The sequence below is a fragment of the Heteronotia binoei genome, chromosome 21 (assembly GCF_032191835.1).
Source record: "Heteronotia binoei isolate CCM8104 ecotype False Entrance Well chromosome 21, APGP_CSIRO_Hbin_v1, whole genome shotgun sequence".
Taxonomy (NCBI): domain Eukaryota; kingdom Metazoa; phylum Chordata; class Lepidosauria; order Squamata; family Gekkonidae; genus Heteronotia; species Heteronotia binoei.
The window spans coordinates 173,641,771-173,669,606 of record NC_083243.1 but is presented as its reverse complement, the minus strand read 5'-3'; the positions used below and the strand labels follow the sequence as shown (position 1 = coordinate 173,669,606).

General features: G+C 45.8%; 1 protein-coding gene across 1 annotated transcript in view; it reads left to right on the top strand.

Annotated features, from left to right (window-relative positions):
- SLC4A3 (solute carrier family 4 member 3) overlaps window positions 1–27,836 on the top strand; it is a 66,420-nt gene that overhangs the window by 12,929 nt on the left and 25,655 nt on the right. The window contains exons 3-8 of the mRNA XM_060261928.1: window positions 7,946–8,102; window positions 15,224–15,540; window positions 16,051–16,205; window positions 17,247–17,458; window positions 26,832–26,983; window positions 27,642–27,822. Coding sequence (XP_060117911.1) covers window positions 7,946–8,102; window positions 15,224–15,540; window positions 16,051–16,205; window positions 17,247–17,458; window positions 26,832–26,983; window positions 27,642–27,822 — 1,174 coding nt within the window. The remainder of the gene's footprint in view (window positions 1–7,945; window positions 8,103–15,223; window positions 15,541–16,050; window positions 16,206–17,246; window positions 17,459–26,831; window positions 26,984–27,641; window positions 27,823–27,836) is intronic.

The following is a 27,836-nucleotide window of genomic DNA, read 5'->3' as shown; positions in this document are numbered from 1 at the left end:
TCAGCTGATTCACAAAGCATAGTGTGGCAGCTTCCAGGCACCCCAACCACAGTTGGCCCTGTCCCCCATGTAGGGGGTGAAAGTGCCCTGGCAAGGGGGAGGCATAACCACCACCCCTCTGCACACCTTGGCCCCGATCAGAATCTGGCCCCTGTACACTTGGGAATTAAATGCACATGTGGTTGGCAGGACTGGGGCAGTTGTGGGGGTGGGGAGCACAGGAACAATGTAGTATATAGTTAGGCTCTTAATGAAGAAGGGGGACACTATGATCTCCTTGGAGGAAAAGCTGATAAAAATTCACTAGCTGATAAAATTTACTAGTTGATAGACTTTAGCATGCTTATGTTGTCTTGCAAAAAGTTCCTTTTCACAAATAAGACTGCAAACATGGCAAGATAATTAAAAGGAATTTAAGGAAGTTCCTTTCTGTTTAATAAAGTGTTTCTTGTAAGCAGACAGTTTTTTTGGAATACTGAAAAGACTATCTCTATCCAGCTAAAATTCATAGACACTAAATTCACAAACACATATACTTAATAGCAGGGTTACAGAAGTTTCTGTCATTAGGTAATCTCTGATTTTTTTCCATTCAGTTCTTTAAAGCCCTGCTTGGAAGCAAGCAGTTGAGTTTTAAATTCAGTTATTTAAAGCCCCACTTGAGCAAGTCTGTGTTTTCCTAATGATGTTTCAGAGGACAGAAGGCCTCTTTCTTAGATGGCTGCATCACATAGGCTCTTGCAAGATCTATTGGAAAGTGTGGTACAAAGCAATCTTTAATTTTCTAAATCTCTCTCAGTATGTGCAGGGTGGATAGCCCAGGCAAGCCCAGTCTAATCAGGAATACCAGGGCTGAGATGCAGAGGCAGGCAATAGAAGCAACCTCTCTGAATGTCCAAGCCCCCAAATAGGGGATGCCAGAAGTCAACCATGACTTCCAGGCATACATATACACACACTGGAAAAAAAAATCAATAAAAAGAAGCAACCGGTATGTGCAGGGTGGACTAGACTATGACTGAACAGTGATGAGTGATGCATTCTTCATGTGCTCAGAGGCACTGTTAGAATAACTTTACATAAGACGGTAATGAGTCCTGTCACTGAAAATATATTCCTGGCTCATATTAAGCTCTGTGGAAGAGCTTCTATAAGGAGTGCCAGTGACTCATGAACACTCTTGACCATCTGAACAAATAGGTGTCTGCCTGTGGCACAGAGACCCTAGTGGTTCCTGCCTGTTATTTATAGGTGGAGGCTGAGGGACCAATGTTTAGCTGAGGCCCATTTTCCTTCTCATTCTGGTTCAGCACAGACAGACCTGTCACCGCTGGGCCTACTGTGTTGCCATAGTAACTGTGCCAGAGTCCACAACAGCTTGGCACCAGGGTTTCAGGCTAAATTGACAGGAAAATTTTTTTACCAGTGGCTGTAGCTGAGGATTTGAAAGGGATAAAACTGAAAGAGCTCCCAGCTGCAGAATCATACTTTGGTATGGGAAGAAAGGGGTTGGACTAGACCCTGAAAGAAAGGGCTAGAATCACAAAACTCTCAAGTAAAGAGGCTGTGATGGACATCCTGAAGTAGGGGTCAGGGACTTGCATACAATAAGGCAAGATGGAGCATAAGGATTGGAGTGCCTCAGCTCAGAGTCAGAGACTGAAATTAATAGATTTGGGCAAGCAGCAAATAAGATGCAAATATTGTATGAAGTAGCCTGCATTGACTGAATCCTCCCTCCCTCAATACGTTGCAGATCATAACACCTCCTGGATGCTGGAAGGACAGAAGAGTGGAGGGAAGAATTTAACAGTTTAAATATCAGTTTATGAAACATTTGCATCCTTGGAAGGGAGTAGGGTGAACTGATAGATCTGGATAGAGTCTCTTTCCTCATTCACCAAAGTCAGAAAGAATTGTGCAACAGCAACCCTTATTGCGGTCTCAGTCAGGGACATGGCTGAGAAGGGATCAATGAGGAAAACTGCCCTAGCCCGCCCCCCCCCCCAGTCTGCTAGAAGCCCTCAGCAGTTAAAGAATTATCAAAATTAAAACCAGCCATTGGCAAGGATACATCAGGGGCATAAAAACATCATAAAACAATATTCAGTGTTCTAGATGGGTATCCATAAAACAGTCCTCAGGCTGGAAACAGACTATAAAAATAGCTTTAAAAGATGAAACGCTTCAGTAAAAAGAAATATTCTGATCTACTGCCACAATAAAGAAGGCACCAGGTGAAACTCAAGGGGAGAGCATTCCAGTAGTAGGATGCCAACACTGACTTAAATTATAACCCCCAGTAAGGCCTGCTTATTCATTCGTTCGTTCGTTCATTTGTTCAATTCATATCTCACTTTTCTCCCCAATGGGGACCCAAAGTGATTCTCCTCTCCTCTGTTTTATCTTTACAACAACTATGATTGCCTGCTGTGGGCTGGGAAATACCTGAAGATTTGGAGGGTAGAGCTTCAGAAGGGTGGGGTTTGGGGAGAGGAGGGGAGGGACCTCAGCAGGGTGTAATGCCATCCACCATCCAAAGCAGCCATTTTCTCCAGGAGAACTGATCTCTGTTGCCTGGAGATCCGTTGTAATCCCAGGAGATCTCCAGCCGCCACCTGGAAGCCAGCAACTAGAACAACAACCCTGTGAGGTAGGTTAGACTGATAGTGTGTGACTGGCCCAAATTCACCCAGCAAGTTTCCATGGCAGCATGGGAATTTGAACCTTGTTTTCCCAGATCCTATGCTGTCACTTTAACCACTACATGCCGGCTTTCAGATAAATATATTGACTATATTTACAGGCTGCCTTTCTCACTGACACAAGGTCACAATATGCAGTGTGAAACAATGCAACCAGCTCGAGACATTCACTAAACAATGGAATAAGACTAGGATTTGAAACAATGTCAGGGCTTTTTTAGCAGGAAGGCACAGGAACGCATTTCCAGCTGGCTTGGCATCAGGCAAATGAATTCCTGCTGGGCTTTTTCTACGATAAAAGTCCTGTGTAGAATTATAAAAATAGAAAACAATGCAATTTAGAGCAAAATGATAAATAAAATAGACAGTAAAATAAACTACAATCCTGTTCCTATTACAGAAGTGCCCTTCTAAACCATTTAATTATATTCCATTCTTCTACCCTTTATAATTTTGCGCTTCTGGGCTATTCTCTTTTGGGGAATGGCAGCCTTCCTGACCGCATGTGGGCCTTTCCACAAGGGACACCACAAGAGAATGCACACGTGCAGGCAGCTATCAGTCTTACCCATTTGCAGGGCAGCACCTTTAGAAGGCCTTGCTCATATGAGCAAAGCTGGCATACCATAGCATAGCAAGAGAGGTGGTCCTGCAGATATGGGGGTCTGAGGCCATGAAGGGCTTTGTATTTGGTAACTAGTGTCTTGAACTGAAGTGACAGGTAACCAATGGAGTTACTGCAGAATGGGTATAATATGCATAGCTGCCTAGTGCCCAAGAGTAACCAAGCTGCAGCATTCTGTAACAAAAAGGAGTTTCTAAGTTGATTTCAACAGGCAAACCCATGCAGAGTACATTACAATAGTCTAAACGAGGTCACTGTTGCATGAATGATTTCTTCTATCTTAATGATGTCCATCTTAATGATATCTTCCATCTTTCTTCCATCTTAATTTAGCCTGGAGGATGGTTTCCTACTTTGACTTGGCTAATCTAGCCCATCTTAATGATTTCTTAATTATTTCCATCTTAATGATTTCTTCCATCTCAATGTAGCCTGGAAGATGTCCCTTTACTTTGACTTGGCTGATCTAATCCACATGGCTAGATCAGCCAAGTCAACGTAGGGAGCCATTTTCCAGGCTACATTAAAACGGAAGAAAGCATTTTCTTACAGTTGCATTAACTTGCTTTTCTAGCAGCAATGCTTGGCCTGATATAACCCCTAGGCTCTTAACCAAGTCAGCTAGGGTCAGCTGAACCCCATTTAATATGGGAAGTATGATGTCCTTCAAGACCTCAGTATTACAAAAGAGTATTATCGTTGTCTTGTCAGAATTCGGTTTCAAGTTGTTCGCTCTTAGCCATTTAACCACAGCAGTCAGGCAGTAGCCTGAGACAATTGCTTGACTGCTGGGTGTCACCAGGCAATTTAGATAAAGAACTGTAGAGCTGGGTGTCATCAGCATATTGATAACAGGCAGATTCAAATCTGTCAGTTATTTATCCTTAGGACTTTATGCAGACATTGAATAGCTTGGAGGTAGGACATAAGACAAACTGTACACTGATTATAACTGGTCTCCAACAGCAAACGGGTAGCATTGCTAGTCTGTCAGAGTAAAATAAAGCAAAAATCCAGGGGCACTGGCAGACTAACAACATTTATTTCAAATATTCAGTATGAGTTTTTGTGAGTCACAGCCCATTTTGTCAGATAGATATGTGAAGGATCCTAGCAGCTGTGAGGCCTACCACATGCCTCCTAGACCCACGCACGTCCTGGCTGGTCAAGGCCTGTGGGGATGGGACCCAGATCCCCCTGGAAGAGATTGTCAACTTGTACCTCTTGTCAGTGGTCTTTTCAGTGGGAGTGAAAGAGGCTGTGGTATGTCTGCTCCTGAAGAAACCTTAATTGGACCCTATGGTTCTATCCAACTACCACCCAGTATTAAACTTACCATTTCTGGGTAAGGTAGTTGAGAGAGCAGTTGCCAAACAGCTCCAGGTTTTCCTGGATGAAGCATCTGTCCTGGACCCCTTCCAGTCCAGTTTCCGACCTGGACATGGGGTGGAGACAGCGCTGGTCGCCTTCACGGATGACCTCTAAAGACAGCTGGATTGAAGTGGGTTGGTGCTGTTGTTGTTGTTATGTTTGATGGCAGCGCTGAACACGGTCAATTATGATTTTATGACCTCCCACCTCCCCAACATAGGAGTTAAGGGAACTGCCTTACAATGGTTTTCCTCCTTCCTCATGGGTCGGAGACAGAGAGTGGTGATTGGTGACATGATCTCCCAGTGGTACCCACTAGAATGTGGAGTGCCACAGGGAGCACTCTTGTCACCAATGTTGTTTAACATCTACATGTGCCCCCTCACCCAGGCAGTATGGAGGCATGGGTTGGGTTGCCATCAATATGCTGATGACACCCAGCTCTATCTGTTGATGAATAGCCACCCAAATTCTGCCTTGGAAAATCTGGGTTATGCGCTGGGGGCTGTGACAGGTGGCTACAATAGAGCTTGCTGAAACTAAATCCATTTAAGATGGAGGTCCTGTGTCTGGGCCAAGGCAGGACAGGTATAGGGATAAGGCTCCCGACCTTTGGTAGGGCACTATTATCACTGGTGCTGAAGGTCTGGAGCCTTGGGGTGATCCTGGATGCCTCATTTTCCATGGAGGCCCAGATCACCGCAGTAGCCAGATCTGCCTTTTATTATCTCCAGCAGGCAAAACAGCTGGCTACAGGTCTATCCAGGACCTGGCCACAATGATCCATGCAGTGGTCACTTCCAGATTGGATTACTGCAATTTGCTCTATGTGGGCTTGCCCTTGAGTCTGACCTAGAAACTCCAGCTGGTGCAGAATGTGATGGCACATGTGCTTGCTGCAGTGCCTATAGGAGCATGCATGCAGCCGGTGCTCGGACAACTGCACTGGCTACCAACTGAGTACTGAATCCAGTTCATGGTTTCGGTTCTGACTTTCAAAGCCCTGAACAGCCTGGGACCAGCGTATCTGTAGGGTTGCCAAGTCCAATTTAAGAAATATCTGGGGACTTTGGGGGGTGGAGCCAGGAGTCTTTGGGGGTGGAGCCAGGAGACATTGGGGGCGGAGCCAAGAGCAAGGGTGTGACAAGCATAATTGAACTTCAAGGGAGTTCTGGCCATCACATTTAAAGGGACTGCACAAATTTTTAAATGCCTTCCTTCCATAGGAAATAATGAAGGATAGGGGCACCTTCTTTTGAGGCTCATAGAACTGGACCCCCTGGTCCAATCTTTTTGAAACTTGGGAGGTATTTTGGGGAGAGGCACTAGATGCTATACTGAAAATTTGGTGCCTCTATCTCAAAAAACAGCCCCCCCCCAGAGCCCCTGATACCCGTGGATCAATTCCCCATCATTCCCTATGGGAATCGTTCATGGAGGTGCATGATGGCTCTGGGGGCGGGGCTTCCCCTGCCAGCCAGCTGGCTGGGGGAGGGGGGAAGCCTGTAAAACCGGGGGATCCCCCTCTGGGACCTGGGGATTGGGAAGCCTACGTATCTGTGAGACCGCCTCTTACCATATTGCCCCGCGAGAGCTTTACGCTCCATGTATCAACATCTGCTGGTTATCCCTGGCCCGAAAGACGTCCACCTAGCCTCAACCTGGGCCAGGTGTTCTCTGTCCTGGCCCCTACCTGGTGGAACAAGCTCCCACCGGAGATCAGCATGCGTTGTTGCAGTTCCGCAGGGCCTGTAAGACAGAGCTGTTCCACCAGGCCTTTTGACTGAGGCAGTGGGCATTCATCAACATGTAGCCTCCCTGCTGCAATGGCCTTGTTGAAATGATTTTCTGAATTGTCGTCAGCTTGTGCCAACTGAGGGATATAATGGGAGAGTAGATGAAATTGGGTACCACCATCTGTAGAACTTAAGCCAGTTTTTAGAGTGTTATATTATTTTTATTATATATATTGATTTTAACTTCGTATATTCGTTGATTGTTGTGACCCACCTTAAGCCCTTCGAGGGAAGGGCAGGTTATTAATAAATAAATAAATAATCTACCAGCAACTGCTGGAGTCTGATCCATAAGGAACAATTTAAACCAAGGGTGGAATTCTAGCAGGAGCTCCTTTGTATATTAGGCCACACACCCCTGATGTAGCCAGTCCTCCAAGAGTTTACAAGGCTCTTTTGTGTAAGCTCTTGGAGAATTGGCTACATAAGGGGTGTGTGGCCTAATATGCAAAGAAGAATTGAAGAAGAAGAATTGCAGATTTATACCCTGCCCTTCTCTCTGAATCAGAGACTCAGAGCAGTTTACAATCTCCCATGTCTTCTCCCCCCACAACAGACACCCTGTGAGGTGGGTGGGGCTGGAGAGGGCTCTCACAGCAGCTGCCCTTTCAAGGACAGAGGCTCAGAGCGGCTGACAATCTCCTTTCCCTTCCTCCCCCACAACAGACACCCTGTGAGGTGGGTGGGGCTGGAGAGGGTTCTCACAGCAGCTGCCCTTTCAAGGACAAAGGCTCAGAGCGGCCTACAATCTCCTTTACCTTCCTCCCCCACAACAGACACCCTGTGAGTTGGGTGGGGCTGGAGAGGGCTCTCACAGCAGCTGCCCTTTCAAGGACAACCTCTGCCAGAGCTATGGCTAACCCAAGGCCATTCCAGCAGGTGCAAGTGGAGGAGTGGGGAATCAAACCCAGTCCTCCCAGATAAGAGTCCGCACACTTAACCACTACGCCAAACTGGCTCTCCTGCTAAAGGAGCTCCTGCTAGAATTCCACCCCTGATTTAAACCAGCCCAAAGCAGATTCCCTGACACATCCTTTTACCTCCAAACATCTCGATAAAACTGTGTTGTCCACACTATCAGAAGATGCTGATAAATCCAGTAGGAGCAAAAAAAGAGGCAAGAACCTTGTGTACATTCAGACCTTGTCTACATTCAGACAAGGTTCATACCAGTTTTTTCTCCTACCGGATCATCAAAACCATTAGTGCTGTCTCTATTCCATAGCTTGACCTAAAGCCAGACTGAAAAGGTTCCAAAGCAGATGAGTCAGACTGGAGTTGTTCTGCAACCATTCTCTCCAATCCTCTTGCCCAGAAAGGGCAGATTAGAGACTGCGTGACAACCGGCCACACTATACGCAATAAAATAAATAAAATAATAATATAGAGCTTTGTTGAGGCATTGTGTGATTATCTGTTCTGCTAATTATCTGTGGATTGGTGTTCAGAGTGCTGAGGATGCTGAGACGGCCTTTCCTGGTACAGAGGATGAGGAAGATTTGGACAAGACCTTGTCTGTTGAACGGTTTGGGGACCTGATCAGCAAATCTGTGCTAAGGGACCAGGAGAAGCACAGCCGCAGCTACAGCGAGAGGGACTTTGAATGTATGTCTTTTCTTTATTATTTATCTTATTGTTCGTTATCTTATTCGGAGTTGTATGAGCCAAATATTTACCGCACGTTTTTCAGATACAGAAATGAGAAGATATGCCTTTTTATCTTTGCGTAGCAGATGAGGTGGAAATGCATATTTATGAATTTCATTTTTAAAAATTGATGCCTTCTGTTTGCCCCATGAGTATTCAAGGCGGCTGACAGTGATAGAAAGCCGAAGCAGTGTCTATAAAACATCAATAAAAATAAAATTGTAACCGCTAAATCAGAGCAGTGCAGCATTTAAAAACATCATTCTGAAGGCACCACAGTTTATATAACATTAGAAAGCCCATCACCAGAGAAGAAGGGGGGAAAATTAATTCACAACACCTTAAGTAATGTAAACAGCATCTAAAAGTCAGAGTCAGAATTTCAGCCAGATGAACGTACCCTGGTAGGGAATTCTATAACGAGGGAACTGCCACAGAATAACACTCTCTTCAGTAGACAACCACCTCTCTTCCAAACATAGGAGTACTGTGGAAAGGTTATCCTTCAGATACATGTGACATTTGCAGAGCAGTGAAGCTAATCTGGGAGCAACTTCGCTGCCATCAATCCTTTTCACGGACTGAGCACTGAAAAAAGGTGATTTCTGCAAGTCTGAAACAAAAGCCAAATATGTTTATATGATAATATAAATGTGAAGTGGCTGGAAGCATAGTTCCCTCTAAGCTGCACTAGGGGGCTCTCGCACACAGATCTGTAAAAGGCTGCAAACAGAATTTTGCTTCTGCCCACAGATACTGCTTGAGCTTGTTGGAAACAATGGAGGATGCGGGCACCTCTTTCTTGGGGACCATAGAATTGGACCCCCTGGTCCAATCTTTTTGAAACTTGGGAATGTTTTTGAGGAGAGGCACCAGCAGTTATGCTGAAAATTTGGTGCCTCTACCTAAAAAACAGCCCCCTTAGAGCCCCAGATACCCCCTCAGAAGCCAGTTTGCTGTAGTGGTTAAGTGTGCAGACTCTTATCTGGGAGAACCGGGTTTGATTCCCCACTCCTCCATTTGCACCTGCTGGAATGGCCTTGGGTCAGCCATAGCTTTCTCTGGAGTTGTCCTTGAAAGGGCAGCTGCTGTAAAAGCTCTGTCAACCCTACCTACCTCACGGTGTCTGTTGTGGGGGGAGGGGGAAGGTAGAGGAGATTGTGACTGCTTTGAGATTCTGAGATTCAGAGTATAGGATGGGGTATAAATCCAATATCTTCTTAATGTTGTTCTTCAATGAGTCTCCATTATAGCCCATGGGGCCTATTGACTATAATTGTCCCATAAGCTAGCATGGAGCCAGGGGAAAATATTCCTATTATGTTTTTCTGTGATCTGTAAGCTGCCTTGAGTCATAAGTGGAATAGAAATATTTGAATAAATGAGTAGTTTGGGCATGTTGATAACATTTAAGTAACTTCCTATGGCTTTTTTTTTGTAGAAAAAGCCCAGCAGGGACTCATTTGCATATTAGGCCACACACCCTGACACCACCATTGTTCAGCACAGGACTTTTTTCCCCACTAAAAAACCCAAAGCAGACCACAAGAGTTCCTCCTCCCCACAGTGATGGTATGTTCTCTGCGGCTCAGTGCAGGGCAATGGTCCAAGGCCTGGTCTTCCAATATAGTGGAAAGTAGGCTTCTCAACCCTCCCGCCCTGGCGGGGGACCCCAGGATTTCCAGCCTCTTCCCCCGCTCCCCAAAAAAATGGAAGCGGGGGGAGGGGGGGAAATGGCGCCAAGGAGCATGGCGAGCCGCCCCATCCCGGAGCGGGCGACGCCGCCGCGCCGCTGCCGCCCCCTCCCCGCCCACCGCAGCTGCTCCTCCGAGATGGGCCCAGGCTGAGCCCATCTCGGAGGAGCAGCCACGGCGAGCGGAGAAGAGGCGGCAGCTGCGCAGCGGCATCGCCCGCCCCGCCTCCGAGGCAAAACCAGAGAAGGGGAGGGCGGAGGCAGGCCAGGAGCATGGCAAGCTGCGAATCCGGGCCCTTCTAGGACCCGGACTCGCGGCTCGCCACGCCCCTGGCCCGCCTCCATCTCCCCCCTCCGATTCCACCGCAGCTGCTCCTCCGAGATGGGCCCAGCCTGAGCCCATCTCGGAGGAGCAGCCACGGCGAGCAGAGAAGAGGTGGCAGCTGTGCAGCGGCGCCGCCCGCTCTGAGACGGGGCGGCTCACCACGCTCCCCGGCGCCGTTTCCCCTCCCTCCCCCCTAGCTCCACCCCAGTGTCTCCTGGCTCCACCCCCAAAGTCCCCAGATATTTCTGGAGTTGGACTTGGCAACCCTAGTGGAAAGGGGTGGGTAGACCTCCAGCGGATGGGTCTACCAATATTAGGGCTGTCAAGCCCAAGGGCCGGGCGGGGGTTCTCCCACCCTGGAGGTTCCCAGCCCACCAGCCCACACCCCCCCCCCCAGCCAGAGGCCGCAGGGGGACTTGGCAACCCTAACCAATATAGTGAACTGTGGCAGGTAGATCTGTTCTCCAGAGGATGGGTCTATCAATGTAGAGAAAAAGGCGAAGGTGAGATTTGATTCTGTTTTCTCTTATAATGTTTAAATTATTTTTTAAAATATAGTTTAAATATAATTTAAACAAATTTATTCTGAGATTTTTACAAGGTTATGGAAGCAATCTTTTAAAAACTGATTTATGCAATAGTCAAATGTAGACTCACAACTTTAATGCTGCTAGCTTTTTTTGTTCATGAGGTTGAATTTCTGCTCACAACACGGTGGCGCTTAGAGGGAACGTTGGTTGGAGGGTGTGATAAGAACCTGTGTCTGTGCTCTAGCTTCCTGCTTGTCTAAAATTGCATAAACTGTGTAAAGGCTCAGACACAATAGCTTCTTGGTGCAGAAGAATGGTACCGATTCCTCTGAAAGTGAAGTATCTTGGGTAGGGCTGTTTCGGTTGGATAGAAATTGGCAAGAAAATGATTTAGGGCAGGGGTGGGGAACCTTTTTTCTGCCAAAGGCCATTTGGATATTTATAACATTATTCATGGGCCATACAAAATTATCAACTTAAAAAACAGTGCTCCACCAAGGGAAAATGATCCAGGCCAGCAAAATTAATGTAAACAATTGTTTTTCTATTTGAAGCCATGTGGGGAGAGCCTAATTTGGCACACACACACCCAGCCCACCACCCTAGGCAAATGCCTCGGTCCAGGGCTTTTTTTGGGGAAAAAAAAGCTCAGCAGGAACTCACATTAGACTATATCCCCTAATATTAGTATATTAGGTCACACACTCATTAGTATATTAGGCCATACCATCTGGGATAATCAAGTGCAAATTGAACTGGTGGTAGCTGGCTCTCACCCCCCCAGCCCACCCCACCATCTCTCCCTCCCTTCATGTGGAAACTGCATCTGCTCCCAGCAGACCTTTAAAGGCACCCACATACCCCAGCAGCAGTCCTTCACAATGCCCACCACTCAGGCTCCACAGAGACAAAGAGGGGGAGGGGAGGAAGGGAGAAAGGGAAATGAAAAAAGGGGGGAAGAAAGAGAAGGAAAGGGGGAAGAAATTGAAAGAAAGGGAAATGAAGAAGGGGGAGAAAGGGAAAGAAAAGGAAATAAAGAAGGGGGGGAAGAAATGGAAAGGGAAATAAAGGGGAGAAGAAAAGGAAATGAATGGGGGGAAGAAAGGGGAATTAAGGGAAACAAAAAAAGGCAGAAAGAAATAGAATGAAAGGGAAATAAAGAAATAAGGGGGAAACTTACCTGAACTGTGACAGTGACCTTTCCAGGCCCTGCAGCGATTCTGGCTGGCCAGCCAGGCCCTAGGGAGACTGCCACACAGTGTGGCTGGGCCCCGGGGAGGCTGCTGCACAGCACAGCTAGGCCCCACAATCCACGTGGGCCAGCTGGGCCCCAGGGAGGCCGCTATGTGGCTCGGCTTGACCCAGCAATCCCCGAGGGCTAGACCAAGTGATCTCGAGGGCCGTAAATGGCCCTCGAGTCGAACGTTTCCCACCCGATTTAGGGCCTTCTATTCTTTCCACGACTCCTTTGATAAGATTTGCATGCCCCCCCCTCCCCAGTTTTTCATTTTGATTTTTCATTATATGCCTTTGCATGTATCATGTAGTTTGTTCCTTAAGAATTTTAATACCCTAGCCCTGACCTGGGTCGTGCAGGTAAGCCTGATCTCATCAGATCTTGGAAGCTAAGCAGAGCTGACCCTGGCAAGTTTTTGGAAGGAAGACCTCCAGAGGATACCAGGAGTTGGGAGGCAAAGGCAGGCTATCAAGCCCCTTCTCTGAAGGTCCTCCATGTCCCAGTAGGAGTCACTAGAGGTTGCCATGACTTCCAGGTACAGGCACACACACACACACACAAATGCAAAAAAAGGGAAAAAAACCTAGACAATTAAGTCTGCCTTTCCCCCTTCCAAAACGGAATCCTAGCACTCACTAGGATTGCCAGCTCTTGATTGGGTAATACCTGGAGTTTTGGGGAGTGCAGCCTGGGGAGGGGAGGGTTTGGGGAGGGACCTCAGTAGAGTATAATACAATAGAATCTACTCTCCAAATAAGCCATTTTCTTCAGGGGAACTGATCGTCGTCATTTGGAGATTAATTGTAATAGCGGGAGATCTCCAAGTGCTAACTGGACATTAGTGACCCTAGTGGCCATTTCTCATCCATCCTGTTTAGTTTTGATTATCCCTTACGCATCATCCCTGTAATGTACTGAGTTACTAGACTTGTAGAAGGCAACATGCTTTATTGGCGAGCACATCACAAAGAGAGCATGGCGGGGCCGGGTCCCCGATTATATACATATCCCAAAACAACCATCTCACCTGGCCAGGTCCAATCCTGGCCAGTTTAACTTCTCGCCACAGATCTTCATAGGCGGAGTGTATTTTCGTCCTTACGTCCGGCGATCTATGGTCTCCCACTGGTCACCTCTGCGCGCGCACACGCTGTGTTGTGCATTCAGGGACCGAATTGCAAGACACAACAATCCCCATAGTCAGTTCAGCTAAATTCCTTATTTATATCCCGCCCTCCCCGCCGAGGCTTATGGCCCCTCTGCTGTTGGATTGCCACTAAACTAGTCCCCGGGTTTACTGTTGCTTTTCATTCATTCAGTTCTGCTTGGCTACAAACCTTTTCCTGTCGCTTCCTACTTCTGGTAAACTTCTGTTTTTCGTGATACGTCCTGCATGAAATGCTTGAACTAGGTTGCCATCTACAGTCATCTAATGGTATGGCTGACCGTGATTCTTTGTCACTCTTAATTATTCTTGCCCCGGAACTCTGTGGTTAGGCAGCTGATCTAGGACTGAAGGAATAGGTCTGGAGAATGGTTATAGGTTGAACAACTTTAGAGATTAGCAGGACAGTGATCACTTAAACTTTAGCAGGACAATGATCAATTAAACTTTGTTGGTCTTAAAGGTGCCACTGGACTCAAACTTCATTCAGTTAGTAGAACAGATTTTGAGTCTTTAAGACTATTCAAGCTTATTCAAGGTATGAGCTTTTGGGTGCACACACACTTCTTCAGATGCATGAAGTACACGCAAAAACTCATACCTTGAATAAAGCTTTGTTGGTCTTAAAGGTGCCCCTTCAGACCAACACAACTGCCCACCTGGATCTTTGTTCAGTTAGTTTTGTAGTTCACTTTGAAGGAGAGTTCAGGGAGGCAGAGAAGCCTCCTTGTATGTCTGTTTGCAATTTCAAATCATTTTCATATTGAAGAATGAGGGAGAGAGCTATGAGGACATAATTCAAAGGACTGTGAAAAGGGGGGGGGGATCCTCATCAGATCCCCCCATCCCCCCTTCCAAACAATAGAAAGGTGCAACCATTATATCTTGGAGACAAAGAGAGTTGAATGTTGGGTTCCAGGCAGGTAGGTTATGGAATATGCAGCTTTGAGGTATTTCTGTCCTGTTTTAAGGTGTGTGTTTAATTATTTATTTAAACTATTTTTTTAATGCTGCTTTTCTACCCAATCAGGGTCCACAAGGTAGTAAATATAAAAAAACTGCATGGAGCTTGTTTGCTATGTTAGCTTTTTGTGCGAAAACAATAAAGATCTTAATAAAACATTTAAACGATTAAAATACAGTTGAAATATAAAGTTCAATTAAAACATATAAAAACAATACTAGAGGGAGGGCCAAAACCCATTACTGGGAAGTATACCTCATGAAACAAAAAAGTCATCATGTTCTTGTGAAAGACAACTGTAGAGGATGACAGATAAATCACCCTGGGGAGGGAGTCCCAAAGTTTTGGTGCCAAGACAGAGAAGGCCCTTTTCTCAGGTTGCAACCCATCTAACCTCAGATGACAGGGGCAGCCAAAGCAGGACCTCCAAGGATGACTCATTACTACTTTACGTCCACAGGCAGGAGTCATTTTGTAGAAAAATAGGTGGTGGAGCTCATTAGCAAAACTCATTAGCATATGCTGCCCACCACCACCACCAGCCAAAAGCAACCTGATGCAAGAAAGGAGAGCCCTGGGCAAGCAAGGCCAGCTTGGGCTGGCTAGAGATCCAGCCAGCCCAAGCAGGCCTCACTCACCTGAGGCTTTCTTTGACTGCCCCCCCCCCACAGTCAAAAGGCCAGCAAGCCACCTGCCTCCCAAAATCACATAGGAAGTGAAGGAAGGTGATGTGGGCTTCTCCAGGGGTTAATGAGGGCTGCTGGAGGTGTGCCAAAGCTCCTGGCGGCTGGCTGGACAGCCGCTTTCCTAATCCAGGGATAGTTATGCAGCTGCACCTACTATTCAATGGACAAGGTAGGTGGGAAGGAGGAGGGGAACCCTCAGAAAGGTTCAGAGCTGTGCTCCTGCTGAATTCAAGACCTGTCCACAGGAAGCAAGAATGCAGCTTCTTTGCACTGTGGCTGAGAAGAAGATGACCAGTGTGTTGCTAGAGGGAGCTTCTTCTGGACTGTTGCAGTAGAAAGCAGGGGCAAGAAAAACTTAGTTGCTGCTCAGCTGTGGGAGTGGGTTCCTCTGCTTCTGTCCCTGTTTATCATGCTCTGAAGACTGCTTTCCTGCTCTGTGACATAATTTCCCCCCTCCCTCTTGTCTTTTTCTTCAACAGACCATCGCCAGACATCCCACCACATCCATCACCCCCTCTCTGCCCACCTGCCTCCACCTCACAAGTCCCAGAAGAGACTTCTCCGCTCTGAGAGGAAGAAGAAGAAAAAGAGAAAACCAAAAAAGACCTCTATACCTCCCTCCAATGTCACCCCCACCATCCAGGAGGTAGAAGAAGAAGAGGAGGAGGAGGAAGCAGAATCCGAAGGAGAGGAAGTTCTAGAGAAGGAAACCTCTGCAGAGTCTGACCTTGAAGCCTCTCCCAAAGGGGAGTCTCACACCATACCAAAGACAGTGCTGTCTGAAGGAAATGTTGAGGTAGGACACATTCCATCCTCCTAGTCAGCAAGGTCCATGGGTTTTGAGGTGGATGCACAAGAATCAGGAACAGGGTGAAAGGGACTCTCATTATACTGTGTTTCTGGTGTCAATGTAGACATTGTGTGTGACTGTGTTTGCCCTGCATGCAGGGTTTTTAGTAGAAAAAGCCCAGCAGGAACTCATTTGCATATCGGGCCACACCCCCTGTCACCAAGCCAGCCAGAACTGCATTCCTATGCATTCCTGCTCAAAAAAAAGCCCTGCCTGCATGTCAAAGAACAGTGGAAGATAAAGGGGCTCAATATCCTTTTGTAATGTGAAGGAGTGGAAGCCAGTTTTCCTGACAGCCAAGGCTTGTACTTTTTATAGCTTTTATCAGCCTTAGTCAGGGCAGTTTATACTGTTTATTGCTTTTGTCAGCTTTAGCCAGGGCAATTGAAGTGGTAATTCCCAGGGGTCCTGAATGCTCAGATTGTTTGTTTGACTCTTTGCTTTGGTTATCTGCAGTTCACTATTGGGAACGAGGAGGAGGAAGAAGAAGAGGAGGCCTGTGGCAGCCCATGTGCTTTGTCATTTCATGTGACAGAGGAATGCAGTCACCTCTCCTCACTTCCATGTCTTTCTGATCTGCTGCCAGAGAAAGGACTGACATCTCCCAGGGGGTGAGGCAGAACATAAGAGGTGCCATGCTGGAACAGACCAGTACTCTAATATGCTGTCTCAAACGATTTGGGGTGGAGTGTGGAACAAACAGGGTGTAAAGACTTCCCCTGATGTTGCCTCCTTGCGCTTATATTCAAAAGTTTGGTCTTTTTTGTGGCCCATGCCTTAGTTGAGATGTGTGAAGCTTTGCTTTCTCCATTGCCCTGCTAGACACAGCAAGATGCCTGAATGTTTCCACATATAGAAAAAGAGATTATTTGAGGAACACAAGCACAGACTGGGGGATGGGTGCAGAATCTGAGTAACAAATTCTCCTCCCCCGGGCTTAGTGCTAAAACTTATTTTCAATATCAGAGTTTGGTCCCTGAACAATTCACAGCTTTCATTTATCACTGAGATATCAGTATGATGCATCCAGAGTGGTTTCATATATAGTCTTAGACTTGACTTGGTTGGGAAGACCAAGGTTCAAACCCTCATTCAACCGAGAAGCACATTGGGTGACCTTGGGCCTGTCATTATCTCAGCCAGTCTGTGCATATAGGGTTGTTGTGGGGATAAAATTAGATAACATCACCAATCGTACTATGTATGCCACCCTGAAGTCTTTGAAGGATGGAGTACCAGCATGATTAATAATAGCTACCAGCAGCCACCAAATACCTGGGATAAGAGATCAGATTTCCACAACAGAAGGCTTGTTTTCTAGGCAACCTTAAGCCCTGAGCTTCTATCAGTTTAGAAGAAGAATCCCAAAAGAAGTACATATGCAGGGGCATCACAGCTTCCAGTTAGGAGGCTGTTCCAGCCATAGCTGGGTGAATGATAAGTAACTGATTTCATCCTTTCAACAAGAAAATGGCCTGCTTCCCCTAAGGCTATTTCTCTATTCCAGGATCTTTTAGGTGTGAAGAAAAGGTCAAAACATCTGTAGCCAGTCTTGTTCCCATCCCCTAAATGTGGCATTGCACACTCTGTGCCAGGGGTAGCTTCTTTCTCCTCATTGCCCTGATCGCCCTCTCTGTCACTTATTTCCGCAGCTTCTCTGGGTGCAGGGATCATGTGCCTCGAGGATGGGAGAAGCGCAAGCCTTGGAGTCAAGTACCAAGTGGGCAGCGGGCAAACTACGACTTGAAAGAGAGAGTGTGTATTGGCAGCATGACCACCCTGGAAAGTGCCACATACCAGCGAATCCCCACAGATGAGGCTGAGGCTCAAATGCTGGCTTCTGCTGACCTGGATGATATGAAAAGTGAGAATCGAGATGGAATACAGATCTAATCAGAAGGGGAAGGGACAGCTGGGTCTTTCTGCTGGGAGCCTTCCACAATGCAGCACTTTGAGTGAATATAAGAAGTTAAAAGCACAACAGTTGCTATGCCACTCCAAAACAATATTACTTTATACTTAAAGTAGGCAACTAGATGGCTCAGTAGTTTTATAAGAAAGACATAATAATCCCTGCAGGATAGTTTATTAACTGGAGGTGTGCTGCCTTTAAAATGCGGCTTGTGTTTTTTGGCTATTGCAGTATTTATCTGAACAACAGCATACCTATTTTCTATGTAGATATCTGTGAAGGCCCTCTCTTACCAGTGCCACTCTTTTTTTCTCTGCCATCATGTCCCACCTTCTTTGAGGCTCTCCAGTCCTCAGAAGAAGGGGATAGGTGTAAGGTAGGGTTGCTAATCCCCTGTTGGGGGCAGAGAATCCTCCAGTTTGGAGGCCCTCCCTCCACTTCAGGGTTAGCAGAAAGCTGGGGGGAGAGGGAATGTTTGCTGGGCCCCATGACACAGAGTGGTAAAGAAGCAGTACTGCAGTCCAAGCTCTGCTCATGACTTGAGTTTGATCCCGGAGGAAGCTGGGTTCAGGTAGCCGGCTCATGGTTGACTCAAGCCTTCCATCCTTCTGAGGTAGGTAAGCTTGCTGGGGGTAAAGTGTAAATGACTGGGGAAGGCAATGGCAAACCACCTCGTAAAAAGTCTGCCATGAAAATGTTGTGAAAGCAATGTCACCCCAGATTTGGAAATGACTGGTGCTTGCACAGGGGATTACCTTTACCTTTTACCATTATGCCCTATGGAGATCAATTCCTATAGGGTATAATAGATGATCTGTGAGTATCTGGGGCTCTGGAGGGCTGTTTTTTGAGGTAGAGGCATCAAACTTTCAGCAGAGCATCCAGTGCCTCTCCTCAAAACATCCCCCAAGTTTCATAAAGATTGGACCAGGGGTCCAATTTTATGAGCCTCAAAAGAAGGTGCCCCTATTCTTTATTACTTCCAAATGGAAGGAAGGCATTTAAAAGGTGTGCAGTCCCATTAAATGTGATGGCCAGAACTCCCTTTGAAGTTCAGTTGTTCTTGTCACACCTTGCTCCTGGCTCCACCCCCAAAGTCCCCAGATATTTTTTGAGTCAGACCTAGCAACCCTAGTTTAAGGGTTACAGCACCCAAGTATGTCCTCTTCTCCCCCAGGAGATTACTGCTTTAGCAAGAACAAGAACTTCATCTTTCCTCCCTGGCCTGATATTGGCTGGGGTACTCCCTTAATGGGCTGGTACTCCCTCAATGCATCCTCCTAATCATTCAATTAGCCCCAGATCCTTACCTCCCCCTCACCACCTGGGCTAGGCACTGAAGTACCAGCCCATTAAATTGCCTTGCCTAACCTGGCTGGCCCTCTTTCTTGCCCCCTGGTACCCTCCCTATACAAACGTTTCCTGGGCCATTGCCTTCTGCCCTCCTTGGTGCTCTGCTGGACTAAGGCTCTTGGCTTTGGTTGTTCCTGCAGGTCCATTGTTGATACCCAAAAAGCAGAACCACAGTTTAAACCAGGGGTGTCAAACTCATTTGTTAGGAGTGCCAGATCTGACATAAATGGGACTTTGTAGGGCCAAGCCATGCGTGTCCTAAAATGTAGTGCCAGATAGAGATATTATAGAGGACAGAGACCAACACAATTAAAGATATAATTTTTAAACTTAAAATACAAAAGATGCTTAAAACTCTTGCAATATTTTGTTTAAAACAGAAAGGTGGGGGAATAGTGGGAGTCTGCAATGCAATTTCAAAAATAAAACATCAAGAAAAAGCACAAGGATCACAGCAGAAACTAAAAAAAATTAAAATGCTCTCAGCCTGAGAAAACAAGAAATGGCAAGGTTCTCTCCCCCCCCCCCAAGTCTACTCAGATTAGCAATGGCTTTCCAGTGTAATATCCCCCTTTGGCTGTGGGTTCCCAAGTTAGAGAGCTCACTAGGAACTAGTTCGCCCTCCATTGAACAGAGGCAAAGCTGGCTCAAAGCACCAACACTTGATTTGCAAGGAAACAACTCCAGGAAGTTTCAGCTGGCCATAGGAACACTGGGAAATTAAATTGAATTCATCTCCATTGAAACTCATAGACAAAGTTGCAAGGAAAACATGGATTGGATTTTCCAGTCAGGTCTGCTCTGCACATAGGCTTGAATGGAAAATCCCTGCATTTTTTTTTTGCAGCTTTGCTTTCTACTTTAGCCTCTGCAAAGAGAAGGAAGGAGGAGCTGGGAACATAGGCAGTGTGGCAGACCGGTCCTGTGTCTGCTAGCTGGCCCTGGCCCCGCCCTTCCCAGTATGCTGACCTGAAAGGGCCATTCCACTTTGCTGCCTTGGGGTATTCGCTGCCACCAGTCCCTATCCGGGCTCTGGTTAGGCTAGGCACTGGAATACCAGCCTATTAAATTGCCTTGCCTAACCTGGCTGGCCCTCTTTCTTGCCCCCTGGTGCCCTCCCTATACAAACGTTTCCTGGAACATTGCTGGGACAGATTACCAACGTCAGTTCTGCTGGAGAAAATGGTTGCTTTGGAGGGTGGACTCTCTGGCATTATACTCTGCTGAGGTTCATCCACAGGCTGTATTCCCCAAATTTCCAGGTAGTTCCCAACCCAGAGCTGCCCTATGGCAGCAGCATCCTGCTTGGCTGTAAGGCTGTTGGGGATGGCATGGAAGCTGCAGGGAGCGAGTGAGAGACCAGGTTGGATATCACTGATCCCAGACAATATCAAACCAGTTTAGGTTACTGGCCATTGCCACGTCTTGTGTCAACGGCTTCCATAAGTTAATTGCACATTGTGTGATGAACTTGTTCCGTTGTTTGTTTTTAAGCTGTGTCTTTCCATTTTGGTCAATAATCCTGATAAGGGGTGTTTTCACACCAGGGTGATTTTCTGTATTAGTTTGGTTGCTGATATGATTCTGAGTGAAATTGCCCTGGCAACGGAGATTTCAGACAGCCCAGGGTAATCTTATTTTTTCTTCATTTGTAGTAGTGGCTTTTCTTTCCTACCTGATGTGCATTGAAGCTCCATCCAGCTATGTGATCACATGAACCTCAGAATTCTCCACTCACCCTGTTTTAATTTTTTTCCAATTTTGAGGAGAATGGGTAATGTAGTGCTATGCGACTTGGGGTGGCTTGACGGTTTCACACCGCCAAGGCACCTCGCTCCCGCGACTGGCGTGCAGCTCAGATATTTGCTACCACTTTGGAAGCGGTAGCTTATTGAGTCGCAGATGTTTGTGTGTGGAAGGATTTTTTGGGTCGATTTCAGAGCCATCTCTGAGCTGGCCCAAAGTGCCAGTCTGTAATCACCCTTTGAGTCCCAGGCCCTCCAAGATCTCACAGAAATACTAATTTAACTAAATTAATTTAACTGAATAGATAAACTCCATTCAATAATTCTTAAATCATATCCTGATTAAAGGTTAATACTGAGGGAAGCATAAGAGGTGTGTGTGCATGCATGTGTGGTTGTTGTGGGTGGTTGGGGGTTAGATGGAATATAGGGTTGCCAAGTCCAATTCAAGAAATATCTGGGGACTTTGGGGGTGGAGCCAGGAGACTTTGGGGGTGGGGCCAGGAGACATTGGGGTGGAGCCAGGAGCAAGGGTGTGACAAGCATAATTGAACTCCAAAGGCAGTTCTGGCCATCACATTTCAAGGGACTGTACATGTTTTAAATGCCTTCCTTCCATAGGAAATAATGAATAGGGGCACCTTCTTTGGGGGCTCATAGAATTGGACCCCCTGGTCCAATCTTTTTGAAACTTAGGGAGTATTTTGGGGAGTGCCATCGAATACTATACAGAAAATTTGGTGCCTCTACCTCAAAAAATAGGGCCCCCAGAGCCCCAGATACCCATGGATACATTCTCCATTATTTTCTATTGGAATAAGTCTCCATAGGGAATCATGAGTACCCAGAAGACATTTCCCTCCCCTCCCCCCGCTTTCTGATTACCCTGAAGCAGGGGGAGGGCCTCCAAACCGGGGGATCCCCTGCCCCCACCTGGGGATTGGCAACCCTAATGGAATACGGCAGAGGCAAGAGAAAGGGCTGTCTAGAAATAAAAGTATAAAATGCTGATTTCATCTTATATTTATATACTAGAAGATGTTATTAGTGGTCAGCAGTGTGTTTTCTTCTATGTCTTATCAAGAATTCATGTGAAGGTAACATAAATTGCTGAATGAATGGCTACAGCAGGGATGTACAGCAGGGGGGCAGGTTTGGAATATGTTCTTTACAGGTTGCTCAGACATTGAGAGCTAAGCTAAATGTTATGGCTGAAAATAGAGTTCCCAACTAAGAAGGGGTTTAAGGAACAGTTGCTTGAGATACTGGTAAAGTGGAAGGAAGTGTTTAGCTAGTCCCTATCCACCAATTCTCCTTTAGAAATCTCAGACCTCTGGGCAGTTTTAATTTTTTCCCTAGCCAAACTCCAAAATTTGAATGAGCCTGGGGGTGGGGAAAAGCCTGTAGGACACTTTCAAAAGAGAATCAGTAGAGGAGTTACCTTTCATTCCCATCTGCTGATTCTTCCCTGTAAGTGCCTTCCCTCCTCCACTTTCCTGTTGTCTCTGCAAATGCAAGTTGGGATTTCACATATGCTGATATAGTCTTCCTTTTCCTTGAGACAGCAAGAAAGCAGACTGAAATATACTGTGTGTGCAAGAAGACTAAGGTGACATCAGCTGCTTGACTTTATACTATCAGGTCTCAATGTGCGGTTACCAGTGGAATGAGCCTAGGTTTTAAGCAGATTGTGCCTAGTGTCAATATTCTAATCTTAGATCCCCCAAGATTTTGTGCTTTCGAAGTCTCCCAACTTCTCTCCTGTTGTATTACCCATCAGTTTTGTGTAGCGCTGATGTAAATAATTTCTAACGCAAACACAAGTTCCTTTGTAACCATGATTTTCAAAACTGCTTCAAACCGTGGTTGTGTGGTTTATGCAGGATCGTGCGTTATGCATTAACCGTGGCTTGTACTTATGCTCAATTAATGCAAAATCATGGTTAACTTTAAAAGGAGGGGCCAAATTCTTGAGTCTGGTTTGTGATTTGCAAACCATGATTAGCAGGGAGCCAGTGTAACCTCTGCCAATGCTACCTAACAATTCTCAGCCATTTCAGCTGAAAATTCACCAAACCCATAAGAGGAAATCACTTTCACTTTTATTCCTACATAATATACTGGCCTGAAGAAGTAATTCTGTAACATGTGCTGTGTTTTCTAATTGTGGCAAATAATTCCTGAAATATTTCTCTTTCTTAAGGAAGCATCATCATTATAATCAATGCCTGGATAAGGAGGGTGCAAGCTAAAATTGAGATGGGGCTTTATGCCATATTATTCAATTCTGCTTGCATCAACACTCCTAATTTCCAAATTGTAGAAGTGTACTGAAAGCCTACTCCAGTGAATATTGACTACCAGGCCTCACTTTGCTGAGAGGAAATTCTTAAATACTTACCTCACTTTCCAGTGTTGTCCTGTATATTGTCCAACATCTGTTTTACTCATTTTTATGCATCTGTAGTGGACTGAATGTAATTCAGTTCTGAGTTATCCAACAGGCCCTAGATCTTTCCTGATTTGCGTCCAAGGCTTTCTCTTATCCTCATGACCTTCTGGTTCAAGGTTATCAACTTCTCTTTCTATTGTTATCTTCTGGAGGAAGTAGCTAAGTAAGATTCAGATTCTTTACTCAAAGGACCTGTTGTAATTGCTGTTGCTGAAAAGTTGTACAAGGCACCTGAAGCTCAGTGTATGTATATGCTTAGGTGGCTGAGCTTAGCACCCACCCACCCCCTCTTGTCTTTTGAGAGCACAGAAGAGACGTCATGGAAATGCCAGCTCTGAGCCCCAGGTCATAGAGAGAAGTCAATAGACTGCTTTCCAGGCTTCGGTGGGTGGAGACAACAAAGGCGTATAAGGCAGCACTAGCAGGTTGTGCAGTAAGCAGATGACACTTATCAGCAGTATATATATTGGATGTCCTCAAGAAAACTTCGTGCTGAGCTGTGGCAATGTCAGGAATATGCATATGCTCCCCTGGAGCCCAAACGGGCAGGGTCAGTCTCTGTAGTCATCTCTTTCCTAGATGGATGTATGCTGGTGCATTTTCTCAAGTCCTTTAAAAAGATCCTGGATCTGGGAGCTCCTTGGATTTTGTGCTACTTGGAGGGATCCATCCCCTAAGTCCTGCTCCCTGCTGATGTTCTGATTATCACATGCACCTTGACCTCTGACCTTCCTAAGGACATAACCATGGCTGTTCCATACAAAGAGGAGGCAATGAAGGAGATAGGGGTAAGAGACAGCTCAGAAGTGGGGATAGCCTTCTGTGTCCCTAATTCATTTGGCTATGAGGACTTTGAGGAGTTTGCCCTCAACCTTGAAGATTATGATCTGTGGGAGGCTATCCAGAACCATTTGAGTTACCTCAGCTTGAAGAAGACAACCTGTAAGTACGTACGGGTGTGTTGCGATTCATACGTGCAGATATGCAGATTCTCACACACTTGTCAGATTTTACCCAGAATGCTTGCTTTATTTTTTCCTATTATGTGACCAGATGCAAAGGAAGACAGGACTCCTGTATGTTTAGTAGCTGCACAGAAAAAGACATTTCAAAAGGTGCACTGAGCTGAAATTTATTCTTTCTCAATCATGCATGCACAAACATATCTGCATACATTGATCTTGTAATTTTGCTCATTGGCACCTGTTTGTAATAATCTTCTCTGGGATTAGGGTTTATAGCTGCAGTATACACTGGTGTAATTTGTGTGTGTATGCGCACACAAACAAAATCTAAAACATCATACAATCATCTTATGGAAGACACTTTTAACAAAACATGCATTTTTAAAAGTTAGAATCCTTCACATATGTCAGAACACTGGAAAGTCTGATTTCAGTATATCATCTGGAATTTGCTGTTATGAGGGTTGGGCAGATTCATAAGGGGCAGTAACAAGATCTGGATGTGTGGTATCTTCTCTAGGCTGAGATGCAGATGCCAGGGGATGGCTGTGTTTGTTTATCAAAAGGTTTTCTCTCTTGGGTCCTGCAGTCTCCCATTTCAACATAATCTAGTGAGTGGCGTGTCTTTGCTAATCTTGGGAACTGTATGTAGAACATTATCCATGCTGCCCGCTGGGTAGGCTTCCCAATCCCCAGGTCCCAGCGGGGGATCACCTGGTTTTACAAGTTTCCCCCCACCCCCCAGCCAGCTAGCCGGCGGGGGGGGGGGAAGCCCCACGCCCCACAGCCCCCACAGCTCTAGAATCTCCGGCAGTTTTAGGGAATTCATCCGTGGATATCAGAGGCTCTAGGGGGGCTGTGTTTTGAGGTAGAGGCACCAAATTTTCAGTATAGCATCTACTGCCTCTTCTCAAAATACCTCCCAAGTTTCAAAACGATTGGACCAGGGGGTCCAATTCTATGAGCCCCCAAAGAAGGTGCCCCATCCTTCATTATTTCCTATGGAAGGAAGGCATCTAAAAAGGTGTGCTGTCCCTTTCAATGTGATGGCCAGAACTCCCTTGGAGTTCAATGATGCTTGTCACACCCTTGCTGCTGGCTCTGCCCCCAATGTCTCCTGGCTCCACCCCCAAAGTCTCCTGGCTCCATCCCCAAAGTCCCCAGATATTTCTTGAATTGGACTTGGCAACCCTACCGCTGGGGTACTGGCTGATCTTGAGCAGATTGCCACACTACCAAAGTCAGATCCCATTCTGCTGAACGGTAATAACTTTATGGGTCACCTTCTCCAGGAATATGCCAGGCAAGATCAGACTGGGGAAGGGCTCACAAATATAAGAAACAAATGAACATAACCAGGATTACTCTACATAGTTATAATGCTTGTCCTACTAATTCTATTCACATACACACTTGTATCACTCACCTACACAATTTGCAGGTAAAATGTGTCCGGCTTCACACAGAAATACAAACAGTGTCTCTCAATAGGAGCTACACAACCCAAGTGCTTTAATATCAATAAATGGATACTGGTTTTTGTTCGCTTTGTGCTACAGAAAATGGGGGATGGGGTGGGAATCAATTGTCAGCAGGCCTCCCATCAGAGATGCAGCCAATGGAGGAGAAAACCCTGTGGCTCAGTAGAGATTTTATTTATATTTAATTTAGTGGCCCAGATTTCCAAAAAGTAAGATCCTGACAGCAGTTTAGGATCTAAAATGTTCCTTCCAAGGGACCAGATAATGGAGGAGAAGATAAACTCCCAGCTTTATATTTAAACATTTATATTTACATTTCATACTCCATTGTGTGTTAAATGAGGATGAGAAATAGATAGAAGGCACATGGTATCTGGATTAGCTTCAGAATTCTCAACTAGTCTAGCATTAAACAAGGCAGAAGTTCCATCATTTTCATATTTGAATTCTACTTGAATTCTACTTTCCACTGAAACCCAGTTGGTGTAGTGATTAAGTGCACAGACTCTTATCTGGGAGAACTGGGTTTGATTCCCCACTCATCCACATCCAACTGCTAGAGTGACCTTGGGTCAGTCATAGTTCTCTTAGAGCTCTTCTGCTCAAGAACAGTTATTGGAAAGTTCTCTCAGCCCCACCTACCTCACAGGGTGTCCGTTGCGGGGAGGGGAAGGGAAAGGAGATTACACTGTGACTTCTTTGGGTAGTGAAAGGCATGATATAAATCCAGTCTCCTCCTCCTTCTGACTCAGAGAAAATAAAAGCAGCAATTAAACTGACTCAGTATAAGACAGTGTTCTGTGTTTAAATGCTTGCATACATGGTAAGCTGTTTTATTTACTCTTTAAAAGATATGAGAGTTTACAATCAATACCGCAATTCAAAGGCCTCAACCTTGCCATCACAATACTTTGTGCTTAAGACTCAGTTGCACCACGAGGCACAATTATATTAAAACTCAATGGAAAAAGCTATACCATGCTACTACCTTAAAAAATTCTAATAAGTTCTGGGCCATAGTCTTGGGTGCATTCCAGGCCGATGACCCATCTATGCCTGCCATTTCCTCTTATTTTGGTTTCAGCACTTCTCAGTTCTGTTCCATCAAGATCTAACTTGTGCTGAACCATCTGATTTTCCTCTAGCTGATTTACCTGACTGGCCTCCTGTCCCTCCAGAGGAAATAAAAGAATCTGAAAACATGGCCATTACCAAAACTAAGCTCATATGTTGCAATCATGGGGAATGTACAGCTTTAGCCAAAGTAATAATAGCACATTTTCATTAATCTCTTCATTTGCTCTCTTTCCTACTCTGTCTTTATCACAGGCCATCGTTTTGAAGACAACCCAGGAGTAAGGAGACATCTGGTTAAGAAACCATCCCGGAACCAGACTACCAGAGCTAGCAAAAAGTCTTTCTCCTCACAATCAGTCAAGAGAAAGAAGAAAAAGAAAAAGCTTGACCGGAAGCCTCATGAGGTATCATAATCATTTTCAATGTGTGAACCATGTTGGAAATTGTTAGCATGTGCTAGGCATGTTTCTTCTGCTTCTTTCAGAGGTAATGGCAATAGTTACTGGTAGGAGTACTGAACGCCCCAAAGGTAGAATGGATTTCTGGCAGCCAAGTTCATAGAATGAGGTGTTTGCTAACTGATCATGGCAATAACTAGCCATGATCAGTTAGCAAATTCTGTGTTCCCTGGTCCTTGGTGCAAAGGCTCTTATTTTTCATGAAAAGAACTGCTAGCTTGTATGTTTTTTCTGGAGCATTAGAGCACATCTGAAAGAGCCTTTGGGATGCTCTGAAGCTCGTCTAGACCTCCATGGGCTCTGTATGCCCTTCATGCATTAGACTCACAGTCTGCACACCCTGGTCCTGATAGAAAGAGGAAAGCAGGGTCTCATTTGCTTCAGAGCTAGCAGCTCCTGAATAGTCTGTCTTTGGCAGGATCTCTAAGACTAGGCAGGCTGAGCTACATTATGGGTACCACATCATCCCCATGGCATCCCTGTGATGATAAAAGGACTTTGGTGTGAACATCTTAAGAAGGAACATCCTCAGACAAGCAGCAAAGGACTGGTGTATGTGCTTATAATTCATGTGTCAGGCTTGTCACTTTTCCTGCTCTGGCAGATATTTGTGGAGCTGAATGAACTAGTGGTGGATAAGAACCAGGATATGCACTGGAAGGAGACAGCCCGCTGGATCAAATTTGAGGAAGATGTAGAAGAAGACACAGCACGCTGGGGGAAGCCTCATGTGGCCTCACTCTCTTTTCGCAGTCTTTTGGAGCTTAGGAAGACAATTGCCCATGGTGAGTAACTGACA